The sequence below is a fragment of the Oryzias latipes genome, chromosome 1 (genome assembly GCF_002234675.1).
Source record: "Oryzias latipes chromosome 1, ASM223467v1".
Classification (NCBI taxonomy): Eukaryota; Metazoa; Chordata; class Actinopteri; order Beloniformes; family Adrianichthyidae; genus Oryzias; species Oryzias latipes.
Genome location: NC_019859.2, coordinates 1,212,320 through 1,233,966, shown reverse-complemented (window position 1 = coordinate 1,233,966; position 21,647 = coordinate 1,212,320). Strand labels below are relative to the sequence as shown.

Here is a 21,647-nt window from a genome sequence, read left to right as displayed (position 1 = left end):
CAGTGTTTTGCAACTTGGCTAAGTCATGGATGTAATCCAAAGCCTCATCCAGGGCACCTGTAAAGATAAAGAAATTAAAAACCAGTCTTAACATATTTATGCTACCTTTCAACACAGCACAGTAATCATGTTTCAAAAAGTATTTTAAGTATTTAATTAAAAATTAAGTTCATTTATTTTTGTTAAGGAAAATACAAATGAAAAAACACTCAAAAGTAATCAAATACATGTAATTAAAATAGGGGAGAGCGGGACACAACCTAACACGTGGCCAGTTGTAACACACTTGTTTTAAATACTTCCACACATGCTAGTATGGTGAAACTTAGTGTATTTACTAGGTGCCATATCAATAGATTGTTTCATTATTTTTTTAATTACATTATTTTATATGAGCACTTAATAATTCTATTTTATTGAGAAAATATTTTAAGATTTCTTGTATATTTTTTATATTAGATCATATTACATTTTAAACTGTTATATGGTCGTTTTATAAAATTAATTTGGGGGAAAAAAACCTCTAAACCCAAAGTAGGTTTACAAAAATGGAGAAAGTCAAAAAGCGTTAGGTTGTGCGCCGCTATCCCCTACTGCCCATCTCTGGCCCCTTACAGCTAGACAGCATTAGATTATGTTACAGATGTAGGATAACATTAGTAAAATTTCGTGCGTCAAGTAGTCGTGATCCATCTTTACTGCCTTAGCCACCATGTCGCTATCTTCACAGCATAGCTGTATAGACTGACGTTTAAAGGTTCTGTCATATACTGACTCCCTTCTCAAAGAAGCAGTAAAGTTGTTCCAAGGGAATAGGCTCGGGACAACACCTCTCTTCAGGCGACGAACGACGCAGCCACCACTGTAATCATCCGGAGCGAAGTGCTGGCTGCAGACATAGGTGCTACCTGTTTTTACATTAAAACTAGATGTTTCCTCTGTTCGGATCGCCTGTATCCATTTGGGTTTCAGGTTTGGATCCACAGGAAAAGAATGTAACGAAAGGTAGGACTGTTTTTGGTTGGAAGACGAACAGCATAGAACACAACAACTGCGACTCTACGACTCCGCCGTTTTTCGTATCTGCTGCTATGATAACAGGAAGTTCTAATACACTTCATTGATGTATTTCTGTTCGGAAAATGGGGAAGTGCGTAAATGGTCTATAAAGGAGTACAAAGATCCTCTCCATAAAAAATTCAGTATCAAGAGTGCACTAGTAAACAACAGACGAAAAATTACAATAGTTAATAAAGAATAAATTAATGAAAAGTATAATAATAAAATAACAAGAGAAAAACATTACTTACACATATCACACCATTAAAGATTAGTTACAAGGACAACTAAAAAGACAGTTCCTCCAGTATTTCCATAAACTTCACTGGAAGCGTATATCAGCAATGTATCTGTCAGAACATTTGCTGCATCAACTGCAGTTAAATTAATTTTTTTTTTAAAAAGAATTCTGCATCAAAGTGATTCTGGTTTCTAATGTTTTTCAGGGATTCATAGTCAAACATGGGGAGTGGAATACGCCTCCAAACACATCTGTGCCTTTGAAGGATCCACAGTGGAAATATCCTGCACCTACACATACCCACCCTGGATAAGTTACAAGAAAACTGTTGTTCAGAGAGAATTCTGGTTTACTAAACTGAAGGACAAAAACCCACTGGACCTGAGAGAAGATCCTGACTATGCAGGCAGAGTCACATATCGCTGTTCTGAACAGAGCTGCTCACTGAGGATCAGTGGTCTGAGACTGAATGACTTTGCTGAGTACAAGTTCAGGTTTGAGACAAACCAACCCGGTGGGAGTTCAACCGGTTCACCAGGAGTCTTTCTGACTGCAACAGGTAAATATTTTTTTGTGAGTCTCAATGAACAGTTTGCCATAAACATTACTTTTTTCTTTAGATATAATTACTTGTTTCCATAAATGCTCTTGCAGACTTGCAGCCTCCTGCTGCAGCAGATTTTTATTACCTTACATATTTATTCTCTCATGGAGAAAGGAAGCTCTGCTTGAACTTGGTCCAGAAGAACCTGGTGATGACCCTGATTAATGGTGTTAGGTAGTTTTCGAAGACATAACCTTCTGTCCAACAATACTGCAGAGAGAAGAGTCCAAACCAAATTTTAAATCAGCCTGACCCATCTTTAGATCTGAAGAGACGCCATACCAATAACAGCCACTAGGGGCAGTCCAGCTCAGTCAATGCTGGAACAGCAGGTTGGAACAGTTTCCATGGTGATTGGTGAAATCTGTCACACATGACCTCGTTCAGCTGAACTAACGCTTGAACTCACCTCTCCCACTTCTACCTGGAGAGGTGGTCAAAGTGAAGCTGGATGAAGCTGGAGTTCATGATGATGAAACACCGTTTACAGGAGTCAGAGAACAGAGTTAAATGTGGAATCTGGGTTTTACTCATGGGTTATCCGTTTGGTCTAAGATCTTTTATTTTATTTTTTTAATTTCTTAATTCTGTTTGGAACAACGTTTTGGTTTGTGTGTCATGTTATCCAGAATTAAGGGTTTAATGTTAACTGTTTCTGATTTTCTGTATTTTTCCAGATCTCCAAGTGCAGAGTCAAACAATTGAGGAGTGCTGGTTTAGTCAATGTGCATGGTTTGACATTTTGTGCAAAAGCAGTTGTGTTCTTCCTCATTCTTCCTACGTGTGGTACAAAAATGGTGAAATAATCACGGATGGATCAGAACAAAAGTACTCAGCTTACATTTACGCTGCAGACAGTGTTTCCTGTGCTGTAAGAGGACACGAGTCTTTCCACTCTCCTGTTGTGTGTAAGTTCACGTACAGTAACTTACTAAGCAGATTATGTTAAACTCATATTCAAAAATTCAAATTCAACTTTATTTGTATAGCACTGGTCCTGCTACACAGCATTTCAAAGTGCTTTCCATACTAAAATAGATAATAGTAAAATAAAAAATAGTAGTTACAATAGCAAAGATCATTAAAAAAACCAACACACACATAAAAACCCAGCACATATGCATCCCACAAGAACAATAAAAATAAATCGAATATATTGTTAATGAAATTTATACAATCAAGAGTGTCAAACCTTTGAATCAGCTTGGGCCTGAACCACAAAAATGCATCAAATTATTGTTTTTTTTACACCCCCCTAATTACAATCTTGACAGGTGAGGCACAGCCTCACCTGTCAAGATTGTCAAGACTTGTCTTCATTTAATAACATTAAAGCACCAGAATATGAAGTTGGAAAAATACCAGAAATTGTTACTGGGGGTCAAATGAAATGTGTCCTGAACACATCTGTATACTTTAATTTGTTTACTGTATTTATGAATAATTTATACACAAGAAGAGTGTTCTATCCATGTCTATAAAATAAATATTCTATGTAGGACAAATATGTTCTTGTGTGGATTTTATAAGCTGTTAGCTGCTGTTGGATGAATGCTGAAATACTCAGTTCTTGCAATTGTAAATCTGACTCCAGAGGAGTCAGTGCCTTACCAGCCATCAGCCTCACTGCACGTCACTGGATTGCACTTCAGTTCATATATGGGTTAGGGCAGGGGAGCCAATACTTTTGGTAATATAGTGCACCTGTAGCTAAATGTTCTGTGCCAGTTCACAATCAAACACAAATGCATTTTAAATGGAGACAAAGTTCTCATGACATAAAATGTTTCTTCACAAGTCTTACAGTCTGATCAAATAAAACATTTTTTTTTAACAAAATACTACCGTACTTCTTTACAGTGAAACAAACGAAAAACTTGGACTTATTGTTAGTAAGTTATTGGTAGTGTGTTTACTGATCCGACCCCTTTAGATAAAACCAGTTAGGTCTCTGAACCAAAATGATTACAACACCCCTGATTTTATTCAAAAACAGAAAGTTAGTGAAATTAAAAGGTTGTTGTATTAAATGAATGACATTTGTTTTCCAGGTGTTTATGGGAGTTCATGCAACAAAGTGTCTTACACTGAAAGAAGCATCTGTGCCTTCAGAGGATCAACAGTGACCATTTCTTGTTCTTTTCAAAGTGAAAGCTCAGATTCATTAGAATCCTGGTTCAGTGTTCGTGGTCAGCAGTCCTACTACCAGAACACTGGAGGACATGATTCATCTGAAAATCGGTTTCAAGTAAAAATGTATCGAGATCAATCAAGTCTGACCATCAGTGACCTGACAGACAGTGATGCAGATGAGTATCGGTGTAAAACAACATGGTGGAGCAGAGATTTCCCTGGAACAACTCTCACTGTTGTTGGTACAGATGAACACAAACCTGTCACCTACATTTTAGTTACAGTTGTCAAAGTACAGTTTTTCCATGACATTCTTTGTGTTGTCAGATCCTCGTATGCAGGTGATCCGGTCTGGACAGGAACTGGTTTGTCACAGCAGCTGTTTTCCTCTGCATCACCTTTCCTTCGTGTGGTTCATGAATGGACAGGAAGTTCAGGGAGAAACTTCTTCTTATTACAGAAAACCTGTTTCTCCTGAAGCCTCCTACTCCTGTTCTTACCAGGGTCACCGCTTACCTGAAGTCTGTAAGTCAATGTCAACAGTGTCTTCTGTCATCGCCTCTGTCAAAAGCAGTTTGTTTATCATCATATAGACTTTGATCTTAAAAATCACATAAAGAAATCATGATTCACAGTTCCTTTAAAGTTATTTAATGAAATCAATACTGTTGGACTGACAGGGAATTTTGAAAAAATGATGACGGATATCCGAAACCTTTCTTATCTTTTTCTCTGACAAAAACAAATATAAATATTGTATGTTTTGGACAATAAGTTTCTCTGGAGTATTAGTTGCAGTAACAAAAAAGATGCATACTAAAGAAGAATATATACAGTGCTTTGCGAAAGTATTCGCCCCCTTGAACCTTTCAACCTTTTGCCACATTTCAGGCTGCAAACAAAGATATAATGTCTTCCACTTTCGGCTTCTCCCATCAGGGGTCGCCACAGCGAACAAGTCGCATGGTAAATTTGGCAATGTTTTACGCCGGATGCCCTTCCTGACGCAACCTTCTCTAACCGGGCTTGGAACCGGCAGAGTTAGAGAAGGGAACAGGGAGCAGCCTGGAGTCGAACCCGGGTTTCACGGACGGAAGGCGCCGCAAACCAGCACGAGCTAAACTGGCTCAGCAAACAAAGATATAAAATTGTAATTTTTTGAAAAGAATGAAAAAAAAAGTGGGACACAGTCATGAAGTTGAGCAAAATTTATTGGATATTTCAAACTTGTTTAACGAATGAAAAACTGAAAAGTTGGGTGTGCTATTGAGAGAAAATGTGACCCTTCTGAACAAATCCACCAGGCCCGTCATAATGCTTCGTTCACACCAAACACACCAAACGCGTCAAATTCCCGTCTGCTGCTTGTCTTTGAACACGTGTCAAGTTCAATCCTTGTCCAAAAATGTGTTCTTAAACTAGACGCTCCTCTCTTATGTGGGAGGAGCTACCATGAAGATTTTAGCCTCATCGCTACATGGAAGCATGACTGCATGACTCTTTTACAATATGGATGACCTGGATGATTTTGAGAGATCAGGTTTATTTATGTTGAAAAGCTCTACAAAAGCATATAATCACATCTCCATATCTGGGTTAATTTAGGGATTCTCTGATTATGGTGAGCTTCACCATCAACTGCAAGAGATGCGTCTGACTGACGGACGCTTTCAGCCGTACTTCCATGTCTTTGTAACCAAGTTTGACGACTTGTTGGCCTGCATTCGTCTGAGGAAGGAAAAAGTAAAGGTGGGGGGAACACTTGGCTAGCCTTGAGGCAGGGGTTCCTGGGTCGGTGCCTTCTGGCTGCAAGGTACGCGGTAGCTGCCGGCTGGGAACGGCGGCCAGGGGCCATGCTGGGTGGCTGGCTGCTGAGGCATGGGTTGGAGGGGCTTAGGATTCTGGGGGCCGGCTGCCCTCGGCAGGTGTTTTGCCCGTGGGCGGTTACTTGGCGCTTGGCTTGGCCCCTGGGTTCAACAATGCATCCACAGCAGAGGGGTAATGGGGTTCATTTACTGTATTGCATTTATTTTTGGGTTTCTCTGGGCAAAAGCGTTAATTTAGTTATTTTCACTTTATATAATTACTTTACCTTTATTTTTTATTTTATTTCATTTATTATTATTATTATTGTTGTTAATCTAGCCACAGGGGTTGCAAGCCAGTTGCCTCTGTGCCGGTCCCAAGCCCGGATAAATAGAGAGGGTTGCGTCAGGAAGGGCATCCGGCGTAAAAATTGCCAAAATAACCATGCGAATCATCCACAACACTTTTGACATACCGGATCGGTCGAGGCCCGGGTTAACAACGACCGCCACCGATGCTGTTAACCTACAGGGTGTCGGTGGAAATTTGACTACTGTTGGTCGAAGAAAGAGGGGAGGCAGAAGGGTCCGTGGCCAGAGAGAGAAGGGAAAAGGCAGGAACATAGGTTTGAGAATAGGGACTCTTAACGTTGGCACAATGACAGGGAAAGGCAGAGAGCTGGCAGACATGATGGAGAGAAGGAAGGTAGATGTACTGTGTGTGCAGGAGACAAGGTGGAAGGGCAGCAAGGCACGTAGTATTGGAGGAGGATACAAACTGTTCTATCATGGTGTTGATAGGAAGAGAAACGGGGTAGGTGTGATTCTGAAGGGGGAGTTTGTAAACAGTGTTCTAGAGGTGAAAAGAGTCTCAGACAGGATGATGAGTCTAAAGTTAGAAATTGAAGGGGTGATGGTGAATGTAGTCAGTGGGTATGCGCCACAGGTTGGCTGTGAGTTAGAAGTGAAGGAGAGATTCTGGAGTGAGTTGGATAAGGTCATAGAGGGTATCCCCAGAGGAGAGAGAGTTGTTATTGGAGCAGACTTTAATGGGCATGTTGGTGAGGGCAACAGAGGTGATGAGGAGGTGATGGGCAGGTTTGGTGTGAAGGAAAGGAATCTGGAGGGACAGATGGTGGTGGACTTTGCGAAGAGGATGGAAATGGCTGTAGTCAACACTTACTTCCAGAAGAGAGAGGAACATAGAGTGACATACAGAAGTGGAGGTAGGAGTACTCAGGTGGACTACATCCTATGTAGACAAGGTCATTTGAGAGAGGTTAATGACTGCAAAGTGGTGGTAGGAGAGAGTGTAGCCAGACAGCACCGCATGGTGGTGTGTAAGATGACTCTGGAGGTCAGGAAGAAGAAGAGAGGGAAAACAGAAAAGAAGACCAAGTGGTGGAAGCTACAAAATGAAGAAACTTGTGAGGAATTTAGGCAGAAGTTGAGGCAGGTCCTGGGTGGTCAGGATGAGCTTCCAGAGGACTGGGAAACTACAGCAGAGATTATCAGGGAAACAGGTAGGAAGGTGCTAGGTGTGTCATCTGGAAAGAGGAAAGACGGTAAAGAGACTTGGTGGTGGAATGAGGAAGTACAGGAATGCGTCCAGAGGAAGAGGTTGGCTAAAAGGAAGTGGGATGTAGAAAGGACTGAGGAAGGTAGACAGGAGTACAAGGAAGCGCAGCGTAGAGTGAAGAGAGAGGTGGCAAAGGCCAAACAGAAAGCTTACGATGAGCTATATGACAGGTTAGACACAAAGGAAGGAGAGAAGGACTTGTACAGGCTAGCCAGACAGAGAGACAGAGATGGGAAGGACGTGCAACAGATAAGGGTGATTAAGGACAGAGACGGAAAGGTGCTAACAACCCAGGAGAGTGTACAGAAAAGATGGAAGGAGTATTTTGAGGAGCTGATGAACGTGGAAAATGACAGGGAAAGAAGGGAGGAAGATGTGGTTGTTGTGGAGCAGGAAGTAGCAGAGATTGGAAAGGATGAGGTTAGGAAGGCTCTGAAAAGGATGAAGAGCGGAAAGGCCGTTGGTCCTGATGACGTACCTGTGGAGGTATGGAAGTGCTTAGGAGAGACAGCAGTGGAATTTCTAACGAGTTTTTTCAATAGGATTCTAGAGAGTGAGAAGATGCCTGAGGAATGGAGGAGAAGCGTTCTGGTTCCGATCTTTAAGAACAAGGGTGACACGCAGAACTGCAGCAACTATAGAGGAATAAAGTTGATGAGCCACACAATGAAGCTGTGGGAAAGAGTAGTGGAAGCCAGGCTTAGGAAGAAGGTGGAGATTTGTGAGCAGCAGTATGGTTTCATGCCCCGTAAGAGCACCACTGATGCCATTTTTGCTTTGAGAATGTTGATGGAAAAGTACAGAGAAGGTCAGAAGGAGCTGCATTGTGTGTTCGTAGATTTAGAGAAGGCGTATGACAGGGTGCCGAGGGAGGAGCTGTGGTACTGTATGAGGTCGTCTGGAGTGGCAGAGAAGTATGTCAGAGTAGTTCAGGACATGTATGAGAGAAGTATGACGGTGGTGAGATGTGCTGTAGGTCAGACAGATGAGTTCAAGGTGGAGGTGGGACTACACCAAGGATCAGCTTTGAGTCCTTTTTTGTTTGCTATGCTGATGGACAGGCTGACAGACGAGGTAAGACAGGAATCTCCCTGGACAATGATGTTTGCGGATGACATCGTAATTTGCAGTGAGAGTAGAGAGCAGGTGGAGGAACAGCTAGAGAGGTGGAGGTTTGCTCTGGAAAGAAGAGGCATGAAGGTCAGTCGTAGTAAGACAGAATACATGTGTCTGAACGAGAGGGATCAAGGTAGAAGCGTTAGGTTACAGGGGGCTGAGGTGAAGAAGGTGCAGGAGTTTAAGTACTTGGGGTCAACAGTTCAGTGTGATGGGGAGTGTGGAAAAGAGGTGAAGAGGCGAGTGCAGGCAGGTTGGAGCGGGTGGAGGAAAGTGTCAGGAGTGTTGTGTGACAGAAGAGTGTCAGCAAGACTCAAAGGAAAGGTGTACAAGACAGTGGTGAGACCAGCTCTGCTCTATGGGTTAGAGACGGTAGCAGTGAGACAGAGACAAGAGGCTGAGATGGAGGTAGCGGAGATGAAGATGTTGAGGTTCTCCTTAGGAGTGACCAGGTTAGACAGGATAAGGAACGAGTACATCAGAGGGACGGCTCATGTTGCCTGTGTTAGCGACAAAGTCAGAGAAGCCAGACTGAGATGGTTTGGACATGTTCAGAGGAGGGATAGTGGATTTATTGGTAGAAGGATGTTGGAGATGGAGCTGCCTGGCCGGAGGGCAAGAGGACGGCCAAAGAGGAGATATATGGATGTCTTAACAGAGGACATGAAGTTGGCTAATGTTAGGGTAGAAGATGTTCATGATAGAGTGAGGTGGAAAAGGATGATTCGCTGTGGCGACCCCTGATGGGAAAAGCCGAAAGAGAAAGATTATTATTATTGTTGTTGTTCTTAATTTCATTTTTTGTAGTATTTTATTTATTTAGCCCGGCGTGTGGGGACCCTGTTAGCCGAGACGGTGGCCGGGCGTGCAGTGCTGGGGGGTCGGCTGGCTGGAGGGGGTTACTGTGTAGTGTCGGGGGCAGGGGCAACCAGAAAAATGTGTGTTTGTGAGAGAGTGGATGGGTGGGGACAGGCCTGGGGGCTACCTCGCCAGTCCCCTCTGGGGCTCACCCTCCCTTTTGCAGAGTGGGAAGGACAGTGGAGGGGGATTAGGGAGGAGGGGTTGAGGAATGTGTTGGGTGAGGGGGGGCTGTAGAGGGTACTGTAGTGTGGGCTCGCCTATACCTCCCGGTGCCGAAGGGGCCCCTGTACGGGGGACTCCTCTGCACCTGGCTGGATTGGTGCCCCCCCCCCCGCCTCGCTCGGGCTGCATGGGTCCCGTCCAATGAGTTATATCGCTAGAGGAGACACACACGCTTGGGAAGCCTGGCCGACGGTGGCGGAGCGCAACGCCATCTTGGTGAGGTCGACGACGCCCACATGACAATGAGTAGTTTTTATATAATTTATATTTATTCATATTTCTATATATTTATACATATAAATAAATATATAACAAATGTATATATATATATTTTTATATATATACATCATTTGTTGCTGTTAAATAAGAGAAACAGTCAGCCTTAAAAGCTCAAACTTTAATTAAAAATGGATTGTTGCAGGACTTCTTATAAATAAATAAAAATTTAAGAGAATTTTTCAAAATAATCTTTAAAAATTTCGAAGTTTTAGACCTCTTTGACATGTAATTGAAAGCCCAACAATAAATCAATAAAAATAATAAATTATAACAATATATATACATATAAGTCAATAATAATAATAATAATAATAATAATAATAATAATAATAATAATAATAATAATAATAATTAATAACAATATATGAATAACTCAATAATAGCAATAATTAATAACAATATATGAATAACTCAATAATAACAATAATGATGATGAATCACTAATAAATAATAATAATAAATCAATAGTAGGTCAATAATAATATTAAATTATAACAATAAATCAATAATAGGTTAATAATAATAAATGATTTTAATAAATCAATAATAAGTCAACAAAAATCCAAAAGTCAACAACAGACTTTCCCCTTTTAAAAAACAAAAAAACAAAGAAAACTATAGATTTTTCTGATTAATGTGAGTGATCAATTTGGTGTAACACAGATGGTATGGTGTCAGTTTTCAAGCGAACAGTCTGACCAGTCTTATCAAAATCTGTTTCCTCAAATTGTTTTGAACATAGCCAGACTGTATTGCTAGTTGGTACCACAGTGATCCATCTGGGTTTGCTCTTTTGATAGCGAAGGCCCACTTTTTCCTTAAGTCTGAGTCCATTGGAAACCTGCAAGAAAATCACTGAGTCAGAAATTTATAAATCTATATTACTATAATAGCCTAGTCCTAGTATACTGTATACAGGTTTAACACAATAAAATTTACATTTATGTCGACAGCAATTTGTACGTACATCAAGTCCTGCAGCATCATGCATGAAAACGTGTACGATTAATGATGTCCCTGCAGCATTAAAAGAAAATGACTATTGTACTTACCTGTGAAATGTTATGCCTTCCTCCTTCGTGGACTCATTTCTCTGATTTTGGCAGTTGAAACCCGCAAAATGAAGTGGTATTTTGCAAAAAATGTGTTCACATGCATGCACTACAGCAGTGACTTGACCTCACCAAGATGGCGGTGCTCTCCTCCCATGAGGAACCACGTGATTTCTCCTCTATTGATTTAACTCATTGGTCCCGTCATTAGGGGTGCTCCTGGTCCGGGGTTTCTCCTGGTCTGGCTATCCCACAGTGTATCAAAGGACAGATATATTCAGCTTCTCTTAGTGTCAGAATTTCACGTTTGGATGTAATATTTGTCTTTGCATAAATTGCGGAGAACAATTTCCCCATTGTGGGATAAATAAAGTCAATTTGAAAAAATAAAAAAAAACCTTGGCACTTGTATCCCCTCACTTTCTCCCCCTCCCTCTTTATTTATTTTTCTTCAACCCCCGCCCACCCCACCCACACACAAACACACAGACTTTCCCCCTCTTCCTCCCCTTTAATAAAAATAATATGTATATGTACAAAATGTAACAAATAAATAAAAAATAGAAAAAACAAAACCACCCTGGTTTACACCCTGGCTATCCAAAGATTCATAACCCCTTTTTGTAATAGTAAAATCTGTCCAAAACAAAAGGGCTTCGGCTCTCATCTGTTTGCTCAGTTGTTGGACAGAACAAGTAAAAAAGTAAATTAAACAAACAAACACTCTTTGACGTAACTCTAGACTGTTTACATGATAAACGTGAATCAGATGAATCTGAGGTGAAGAAAAGCGAATTTTCAAATTGACACTATATCAATATACGACACATTAAGTTAGTCATGTGTTGCAAAGAAGTGCAGAGCTCATTTTCTCTGCTTCAAAGTATACTAGAATTACGTAATTGTGTAACTAGTTGTAGTTATAATAATTCAAAGAAGGTCAACACTTGAGCTAAAGTTCCAGTGTTGAATGATTAATCCTGAATTTAACTTTGATTAGTTTCATCAGAAAACTTGAAATATCTCATTAAAAATTCATTCTGATTATTATGTTTAAATTATCTAAAATCTGAACCATTCAAACATCGATCAGTTTTCATGTTAACCGGCTTGAAGGGAAATGGTGGCGAGTTTAGGTTGGATCAGGGGAATCCAAGTCTTGATTGACAATAAATCATCAAAGAGTTCAGCAGAAAATAGTGCAAGAATAGCTGGAAAACAGGAGGTTGATGGAACTACCGGACAAGGGTTGGGCTGCATGGCTCAGAGGAACTGTGGAAGCAGACGGGAAGTTGGCCTGATCACTCCAGAAATCAGAATCAGAATGCAGTTTTTCTTGACTGGTTCAAGTAAACCAGATGCTGCAGGAGGAGAAGGAGCCTGAAGAACTGAGGACCACCAAGCAGCAGTTAACATAGAGACAGAGTCTATAACAAAGTGTTTAAAGCTGCTTGACTCTCATCTTTGAGTGACATGTTACTTTTTAGTTGTATATCTCTTTACATGCATGTGTGTTTGCACACGGATGGATGTTCTCAGATGCTCCAAAATCTCCACCAGTACAGATGTTTCCCTCTGGTCTGTGAACCTTCATGAGCTTCATTTTTTGTCTTCCAGATGCTCCAAAGTCCGTTTCTGTATCCATGAGTCTGACTGAGATTATGGAGGGCAGTTCAGTGACTCTGACCTGCAGCTGTGATGCTAACCCACCAGCTAAATTCAGGTGGTACAAAAACAACCAAACTCTGCTCCATGAGGATCCACGTCTGATCCTCTGGTCCGTCCAGCGTTCTGACTCAGGAAAATACCACTGTGTAGCTGAGAATAAACTTGGAGAAGCAGCATCTGACTATGTCTTCATAAATGTGGAATGTGAGTCCAACAAAGGAACCAGATTAATTCTTCAGACCTTTCTGATGTTTGACCTTCACTAAATAACTTGAATTTTTATGTCCAGATCCTCCAGAAACCTCCTCTGTGTCTGTGAGTCCCTCTGCTGAGGTCCTGGAGGGCAGTTCAGTGACTCTGACCTGCAGCAGTGATGCTAACCCAGCAGCTAACTACACCTGGGTCAAAGACAACAGACCTCTGCTTTCAGAAGACAAAGTTCATTTCTCCTCCATCAGGTCTGAACACTCAGGAAATTACAGCTGCAAGTCTGAGAACAAACATGGACAAAGCAGCTCGACTCCTCTGCTGCTGGATGTTCAGTGTAAGTTTAGACTCTGGTTTAGAGATTTAGGTTTTCTTTGACTGAGGGTTTCTAGAAGTTCATGTTTTTTGTTTTAAATCTCAGATCCTCCCAGGATTCCCTCAGTGAGTGTCTTTGGTAAAATCTCTAAGGGCAGTTCAGTGACTCTGACCTGCAGCAGTGACGCTAACCCAGCAGCTAACTTCTCCTGGTACAAGAAGGATGAAGACTCACCAAAAGCATCTGGACCAAACTGGACCATCAGTGATTTCAGAGCTGAACACAGTGGCTTTTATTACTGTGAAGCAGAGAACAGAAGAGGACGTCTGAACTCCAGTTTACAGCTGATTGAAGCAGAAACAGGTTGGTTCATTCTTCTGGACAAACTGATGGTTCTTTCAAAAATGTGTGTCTGCTGACGTAATCTCTGCAAATGACAACATCCTTAATCCATATAAGGCCTTAGTTCCAAGTGTCCTTACAGGTGAATAAGATAAGATAAGATGAAGATACTTTATTGATCCCAGCTTGGGAAATTGGGTTTTTGCAGCGTCGGCATTAGGCTCAAGATACAAACATACAGACAATAGACGACAACAGAGAACCAACACAATCAATCAGAAAGAAACATCAGTGAAAAAGAACAGTTGTATTGCGTGCCACATCAGGAGAGAAAAACAGACAGACCATAAATGAGTTTATCTATTGCACATGGATGACAAGTTATAGAGTCTAATGGAGTGAGGAATGAAAGATCTCCTGAAGCGGTTGGTGTGACAGCGAAGCTGCCTTAGCCTGTTGGAGAAGGAGCTCTGCTGACCATCCAGTACAGGGTGGAGAGGATGCTCAGGATTATCCATGATGGATAAGAGCTTATTTAAAGTCCTCCTCTCCATCACAGATTCAAATGTGTCCATTTTACAACCGATTACGGAGCCAGCTCTTCGGATCAGTTTGTTCAGTCTATTACTGTCCCTAGCAGATATGCTGCCCCCCCAGCAGACCACCGAGAAGAACCTTTTACCACAACTGGTAAAAGGACCTTAGCCTCCTCAGGAAATGGAGTCTGCTGCTGGCCTTCTTATACACAGCGGTGCTGTTGCTCTTCCAGCTCAGTCTGTTGTCGATGGTTACTTCCAAATACATGTACTCCTCTACCTCTGCCACATCTCTGCCAAAGATGCTGAGAGGCTGGGAAGCTGGTGGTTTCTTCCTGAAGTCCATCGTCATCTCTCTGGTCTTCTCCACATTGAGCAGCAGGTGGTTTGCTCTGGCCCATCTCACAAATTTATCCACAAGATCCCTGTACTCCTCCTCAAGCACACCATTAATGCAGCAGATAACCGCGGAGTCATCAGAGAATTTCTGAATATGGAATGACTCTGAGTTGTACCGGAAGTAACTGGTGTACAAAGTGAACGGGAAGGGAGAGAGCACAGTTCCCTGTGGGGCCCCCACACTGCTTGTCACCACGTCAGACAGGACACCGCCCAACCAGACAAACTGCGGCCTGTCTGACAAGTAGTCAATGATCCAGGAGACCAAGCCACCGTCCACACCCATCTGCTGCAGCTTCTCACCCAGTAACCAGGGCTGGATGGTGTTGAACGCACTGGAAAAATCAAAGAATGTGACCCTCACAGGCTGTCTGTGGAAGAACGTTCAGACCTGTACAGAGCACACAGGTGGCCCAAATATATCAAGGTCATAGACCGCTTGGTCAACCCATAGAGAAAATGTTAATGCAGATTTTTACTACAGACATGCCGCAGGCGACAGGTCATAGTGAGGACTTATACACCCTGTGGGGGTAAGTCAGGGTCTGGTAGGCGAGATTCAGGTGTGTTACAGATTTCTCATTTTTCAACCCCCAAATCCTGCACCTGTATGGGGTCAACAACCCCGTTCATGTGACTTCAGGTTTTCAGACTTTTCATTTGTCTTTCCAGATTCATGGAAATCAGCAGCAACTGCAAAGACCATAATTGCTGTTTTTTTGTTTGTCTTTATCCCTGCCTTTCTTTGGATCAGGTAAAGAACTATTTAGTAAATGTTTGGACTGAAGTTTACATTCATGCGTCTTTTAATGACTTTATCCTTTTTTGACCGTCAAAACCAGAAAAAACAGGCGTGTCACAGAGCAGCAGGAGAAGAGAGCTGCCAACAGAACTCAAGTAAGAAAGGTTAGCTTTGTCTTTGTGAGGCGTCCTTCAGTCAGACAGCATCCACCAGAGAGCCCACAAATACAGATGTGCAACTCATCTCTATCTGTCTGCATGCAGCAGAAGCTAGAGATGAACAAACATTAACATCATATGAAGTAGCAGGTCCTTAAGGGAATATCTAAAATAATGTATCCTTAAAAAAAGGGTCATTGAACCATGTTTATTTCCCAGTCAAGAGGTTTGAAGAGATTCTGATGTAAAAGAGATGATTTCACAGCAAACAGCCTCATAAAGATGAGAGTTGAAGTCCAGGTGGGGAAGGTGTGAGTTTGTGGATCTTCTCGTCCTGCAGCTCAACACGAGTCCAGACATCAACAGTCCATCTGCAGAAACAGAAGCAGCAGAAGAGCAGCTTGAGCTTCATTACAGCAGCATCCACCTCTCTGAGAACCAGGAGGAATGTCTGTACTCCAACATCAGGAGAAATCCCAAACCCAGACAGAGACCAGAGGACAACTCTGTTGAATAATCAGCAAGAAATCTGCTGAAGCTAAAAAGTGAGCAACTTGCATGACAACCAAGTTTATTTTCTTTAGAAACTGGCAAATTAATTAAACTTTATTTACTTTTTCTTACAGAACAACAGAAGCTGAACATTCAGAGGATTTTGCTCTTTACAGCACCGTCAACAAAGTCTCATCCTGATGCAAGAAAATCAGATTTACCTTCACCTTCTGCTGTTATTGACATGTTTGCTTTGGTTTAGTTCAACAATTCTCAAAATAAGGAAATTTCTTGGAGAAGACAGAAAAAAATATATAGAAATTGATGCAAGAAGATTCTCAGCTTGGTCACTTTTTCTCTTGAATGATTCATGAAAAACACAACGATGTGACATAAGCAGCAGAACCAACTGTTTTTTTTTATAAAATTATTTTCAGTTAAAATTGTTTTCATGGTTTTTTAGGGGGGTTTCTTTTAATTAAGTCTTTAGAAATAGAAACATCTGCTATTATTGTTTTGCCGGCTTGGTCATTATTGCACAGACGAGAGGCACTAGAGTTCCTGCACTGCTGTTAATTTGGTTTTCTTTTCTTCAGACTTTACTCTGCATCAACATCGTAGAAGTAGCAAACATAAGTAATGAATAACTATAGCACATGAATTACATACCTTCACACAAATAATGCACAAAAGAATACACCCCGGCATGCCAACCCTGTGCCACAGTTGGCATGCCTGCCCTAGGTTGCCGCCTCCTGACATTTCCATTTACCATTAAAAGTACACATAATTAGTTCATTATAAGGAGAACATGATTCTTATTCTGGTGTGACAGTACCTCCATTTCACTGTACTTTGTACAAAGTATGCAAAGAGAATAAAGACTTATTTTAAGTTTACACTTGTCAATATTTTGTGGTTTGCCGTTTGTGGCTCCTGGGGTTTACTAAATGTGTCTATCATTTTTTAAACATTCCTGTTTGTTTGCAGGTCAGTGGGCGTTTCACAAGCAATGAAACAGCTGAGACGAGGACTTGAGGAGCTCTAGTGTGGACAGTGCAAAGTCAAATATGTTATTATAAATTATTTGTTATAAAAAAAACTTTTTAAATATTCAGAATCTACATTTATAACGAATGGCTTAATGGTCAAAAAAACAGCAATCAAGTGTGTTTTTCTAAAGCAGGAAGTGGGATTTTGTGGCTCTGATCAGTAAGAAACTGGACTAAATGGCTCTCAATGTGACAGACTCCTGATCTAAACTGTTTAAAACTGTCTGATCCTAAACGTAAAGTGAACATTTTCTTTTGGGGATGTCATTAAATAAACTAAAATCATTTGTCATTGTTTTTTATTGGAGACCTATTTATTCCTGCTGTCAGCTGCCATCTTTGTGTTTGTTGTCGTCAAGTTAACTTCATTTATGACAAAATGATAAACAGCACATATCTGCTGTAACTTTAAACAAGACTTTAAACATGTTGGTCAATTATAGACATACTTTTCAAGTAGTTTGATCGTTTAAAAAAGCATTTAAGGAGACAGAATATTCGCTAAAGTCGCTCAGCAGCGCTCAGCTTTCAGAGGTTTGGGTGACTTTTGAAGGCTCTCTTAGGAAACTGCCGGTAGATTCAGAGCTGGACATGAGCTGAAACTCAAGAGACTCTTGTCCGCTGTGGACTGCTTCATCTGGAGTTTTCGGTATTGTTCCAAACAGTAGCGGTTCTAGGCACGGGCCGTCCGGGCGGTGGCCTGGGGCGGAAAACTGAAGGGGGGCGGCACCGGCGGCTCAGCCCTTGTAAAATATTATATGCACCACTATTGGTTTACTTATGTCACAGTTTGTGAGTTTGTAACAGCCTGAACCTGGCCGCGCCGCCGCCCTCGCCCCGCAGCTGTGCGCTCTCCTGTCTTTGAGAAGTAGACACAAATGTGTGTGAAGAAGAAGGGAGGGGGCGCGGGGGGAGCACGGAGCGCCACCGCGTTTGCGCATGCGCAAAACCTGGCGGGCTCATCTTTCAGGGGAGGCGACGGTCGCGGGCTTGATGAAAAAAATAAAAGTAAAAACTGCGACTGCGCCGTCATGTAGCGAATCAGCGCCCCTGGCTATAGCTGCACGCGCTCCTGCTGGAAATGTGTGAAGAAAGGGGGGGGGGGGGGGGCTGCGGGGAATCGGTTCAATTGTGGGACGCATCCAAATTAAGTGGCTAGGTGGGGACAAGGGCGGGGGTTTGAATCTACTTCATCAAACCTTTTTATAAGTCAGTCATAAGGTGACATTCTATAACCTACACTTTAATAAAGGTATAGAAAATATATTCTGCTTTTTTTGGGTTAATTTTGTGTTAAATGCCCAAATGAAAAAATGGCAACACAAAACAATGCTGTCACTAAGGTGACAGTTGGTTCAGTCGACGGACTTGATGTCTTCTTCGTGACGTGAGGACATTTATGCCAAACAAACGCCAAAAACATCTAAAATATGGAGAAAAAAAGGTCAAAGCCATCTGGTGCCCAATTTAGAAAGAAAAGAAAAGAAGAAGAGGAGAAAAGAGATAAAGAAAAGGGTAAGTCCTCACAGCTTGATGCATGTCTTTTCTAAATTCTAATGCTACCTGCCCTACAACAACGTTGCCGATGAAAACTTTATTTTGGTCGATGACCAACACTGAAGTAGGCCCAAATGTTGCAAATAGCGTCATTTTTTTTTTTTTTTTTGGATTTTATTCTTAAAAATTTGCTCTGCCTTAACTTGTAACATTAGTTATGATTCATGTGTCTGTCTGCTCTGCTGTAACACAACGGTTTTGTTGGGTTTTGCTGTTGTATACTAGTTCATAATGTTAAAAAAGCTGTGATGGTTACACAGCATGCTGCTGCTGCCATAAGATGCTAATGGGGCAAATAATTTGAGATTGGTCTTAAATTTAATAATCGTTTGTGGCAGCCTAAACGTTTTCCCAATGTTTTTTTGACATTTAACTGGGGATTTAGGGGTTAATTTTGAGCCTGCATATGAAGTTTATTTTTTATTTGTTTTACAAATGTGGGATTATATTTTTAGCCAATAGAATTTCCATAAATCTGAAGGTAGTTTTAAAAATGAATATTTACCATTTACTGCAAATCTATGGGGACAAAACATAATTCAACAGGTCATAACTGAAAATTTTCCAATCAAAGGATTGAAGACGGAAAATATGAGCTAATTTTTCTTCTCTGAAGTAGAGATCGATATAGAACATGACAATTTAAATTTCCAATTCATAAATGTTTTTAAAATATTTATTTTATATTATTTATTTAATATTGATTTAATATTTCTTAGCTAACTGTATTTTTGCCATGCTTATGGTCTTTTATTTTTGTGTTCTGATAACTATTATAATGCTGTTCAGAATTCTGACATCTTTTGTATCCACTTCTTAATTTCAATGACAATATAACATGTCAGTTGACAAAGACAAACAAAGTTCTGTTGTGACTATGGGGGGGGGGGGGCGCCTGGGGAGGGTCTCGCCCGGGGAGTAATTCAGGGTAGAACCGCCACTGGTTCCAAAACCGATTATTTACTCTTTTATCTCGCTGAAGAAAACACAAGTTCCGCCATTCCGCCTGCACGCGCCTGCGAGCTGCCTCTACTTGAGTCTCCACGGTTCTCATGGTGTGTTTAAGTTCAGCGTCAGCGCTCAGACTTTTTCAAACTCAGTTAGGATCGATGATCAGCGACAGACCAGACAGTAAAACAAACATGGCAGAAGTAGCTCCAGCTCCCGCCGCCGCTCCGGCCAAAGCCGCCAAGAAGAAGACTTCCAAGCCGAAGAAGGCCGGTCCCAGCGTCAGCGAGCTGATCGTCAAAACGGTGGCCGCTTCCAAGGAGCGCAGCGGCGTGTCTGCCGCCGCCCTGAAGAAGGCTCTGGCGGCCGGAGGCTACGATGTGGACAAGAACAAAGCCCGCGTCAACACCGCCATCAAGAGCCTGCTGACCAAGGGGACTCTGGTCCACACCAAGGGCACCGGCGCTGCCGGCTCCTTCAAGATGAGCAAGACGACCGAAAGCACGAAGCCTGCAGCTAAGAAAGCCGCTCCTAAAGCCAAGAAGCCCGCCGCCAAGAAACCCGCAGCGGCTAAGAAGCCCAAGGCAGCAGCCAAGAAGCCCGCAGCTGCTAAGAAGTCTCCCAAGAAGGTGAAGAAGCCCGCAGCAGCGCCCAAGAAAGCAGCCAAGAGCCCCAAGAAGGCCACCAAGAGCCCCAAAAAGAGCCCCAAGAAGGCGGTGAAGAAAGCCCCCGCAGCCAAGAAAGCTCCCGCTAAGAAGGCAGCCAAGCCCAAAGTCAAGAAGACAGCAGCCAAGAAGAAGTGAAGAAACATCCTCAGAATTCTGTAGAAACAAAGGCTCTTCTAAGAGCCACCACTTCTCCTGTCAGCAGCTCATTCCTCTGATTCAAGAAAACACTCAACACTAAAACCAGCTTCACTTCACTTATTAATATATGAACGAATCAGTGCAAATTATGAGATATTAGGTTGATAACAAACTTAAGGGCACAATCACAAAAAGGAACAAAGAATTAACTAAAAAGGTTCAGCAGTCGTTAAAACATAACTAAATAGACTACAACTAATGTATAAATGTGGATTATTTCATCATTAGACCACAAATAAATTACAGCAAATCACAAATACCCAAACAAGACATTACAGTTCAAAAGTGTTTGTGAAAAGTTTGGGAGAAAATGACAAACTCAAGCTATAAAGGACTGCTGTGGAACTAGCATTTATATTTAAAATTACACTTAGATTAAAAAAAAGTTAGTTTATGTTTCACATCTTCACAATACACTTTTATATATGATGTCCACTTCATCAGGATACATTAATTTATTAGAATTTAAAGAGGTTACTGTTCGCAACTGCAAAAGACAAAGTTCAAGTAAATGTTCTTTACAGTTATTCAAATTTATATTATATTCAAAATATCAGAAGAGGCAAAGTTAAATCGGCTTTATTACTAAATTTAAATGTGCATTATTGGCTTCTTGTGACTTTAACATGTTAAAGGTTTTGTTTGTTTAAGTGGATGTTATATTGTTATACATTATTGTACAGCCTGTTGCACAAAAGTAGGATAAGGGATTAAGCCAGGATATCTTGGTGATCCTGGCTCAATTGATCCCCAATCCGGTTGCACTAAAGCTGGATAGGGGGCAGGAGGATATGTTATGGGATAAGTTACCATGGAGATTTATTCTGTGGAGCTAGCCTGCTCCAGACCAGGCTAAATTCCAGGATCTATTTAATCTCATCCCTAATGTCAGTCAGCAGTCGCCACAAATGGAAACCAATAGTTATTTCACTGCTCACTATACATTGTTATCACATATAACTAGACTAGTTATATCTAAAACTAGACTAGTTTTAGATGATGTTGCTATCATTACATAATTTACAGTTTCCCATAGACTATAAGGCTATATGTAAAATAAAAGAATATTAGGGCCACAGAGGGGAAAAAAAGACAAGTCATAATATTGTAACCAGTTGTTTTAAAGGAGGACAGTTGTTAAAATGACAGATGTGGGGCATTTGGTGAAATTGTGCTTCAGTATAGTTTCATAAACGAAGACATGCTGATGTGCCAGAATAGGAAGTATCACTATCAAAACTGTAAAAAGAATACGTGGCTTTTCTGCAGAAAGAACCAGCCTCATAAATTTATGACTTTATCCTTTTTTCCTTAGTGGGCCCTAGTACTCTGTCATATAAAATAATACACATTCCATTTAAAACACAATGTGTAACATGATGTTCCTTTATTGAATAAGGACAAATTAAAGCA

The 21,647-nt window shown here is 41.3% G+C and overlaps 2 protein-coding genes across 2 annotated transcripts; both read left to right on the top strand.

The window, feature by feature from the left end:
- Positions 1 to 1,501: 1,501 nt before the first annotated feature.
- Positions 1,502 to 16,710, top strand: LOC111947787 (B-cell receptor CD22-like). The gene is made up of 11 exons (XM_023957840.1): positions 1,502 to 1,859; positions 2,582 to 2,812; positions 3,956 to 4,279; positions 4,365 to 4,562; positions 12,569 to 12,823; positions 12,909 to 13,021; positions 13,355 to 13,505; positions 15,092 to 15,173; positions 15,262 to 15,316; positions 15,660 to 15,864; positions 15,946 to 16,710. The coding sequence occupies exons 3-10, from the start codon at positions 4,159 to 4,161 to the stop codon at positions 15,834 to 15,836; spliced, it is 1,152 nt and encodes a 383-aa protein (XP_023813608.1). The 5' UTR covers positions 1,502 to 1,859; positions 2,582 to 2,812; positions 3,956 to 4,158; the 3' UTR covers positions 15,837 to 15,864; positions 15,946 to 16,710.
- Positions 16,711 to 19,537: 2,827 nt separating this feature from the next.
- Positions 19,538 to 20,384, top strand: LOC110015784 (histone H1-like). Its single transcript, XM_020706802.2, has one exon. It carries the CDS (start codon positions 19,563 to 19,565, stop codon positions 20,169 to 20,171), a length of 609 nt encoding a protein of 202 aa, XP_020562461.2. The 5' UTR covers positions 19,538 to 19,562; the 3' UTR covers positions 20,172 to 20,384.
- The last annotated feature ends 1,263 nt before the right edge of the window (positions 20,385 to 21,647 follow it).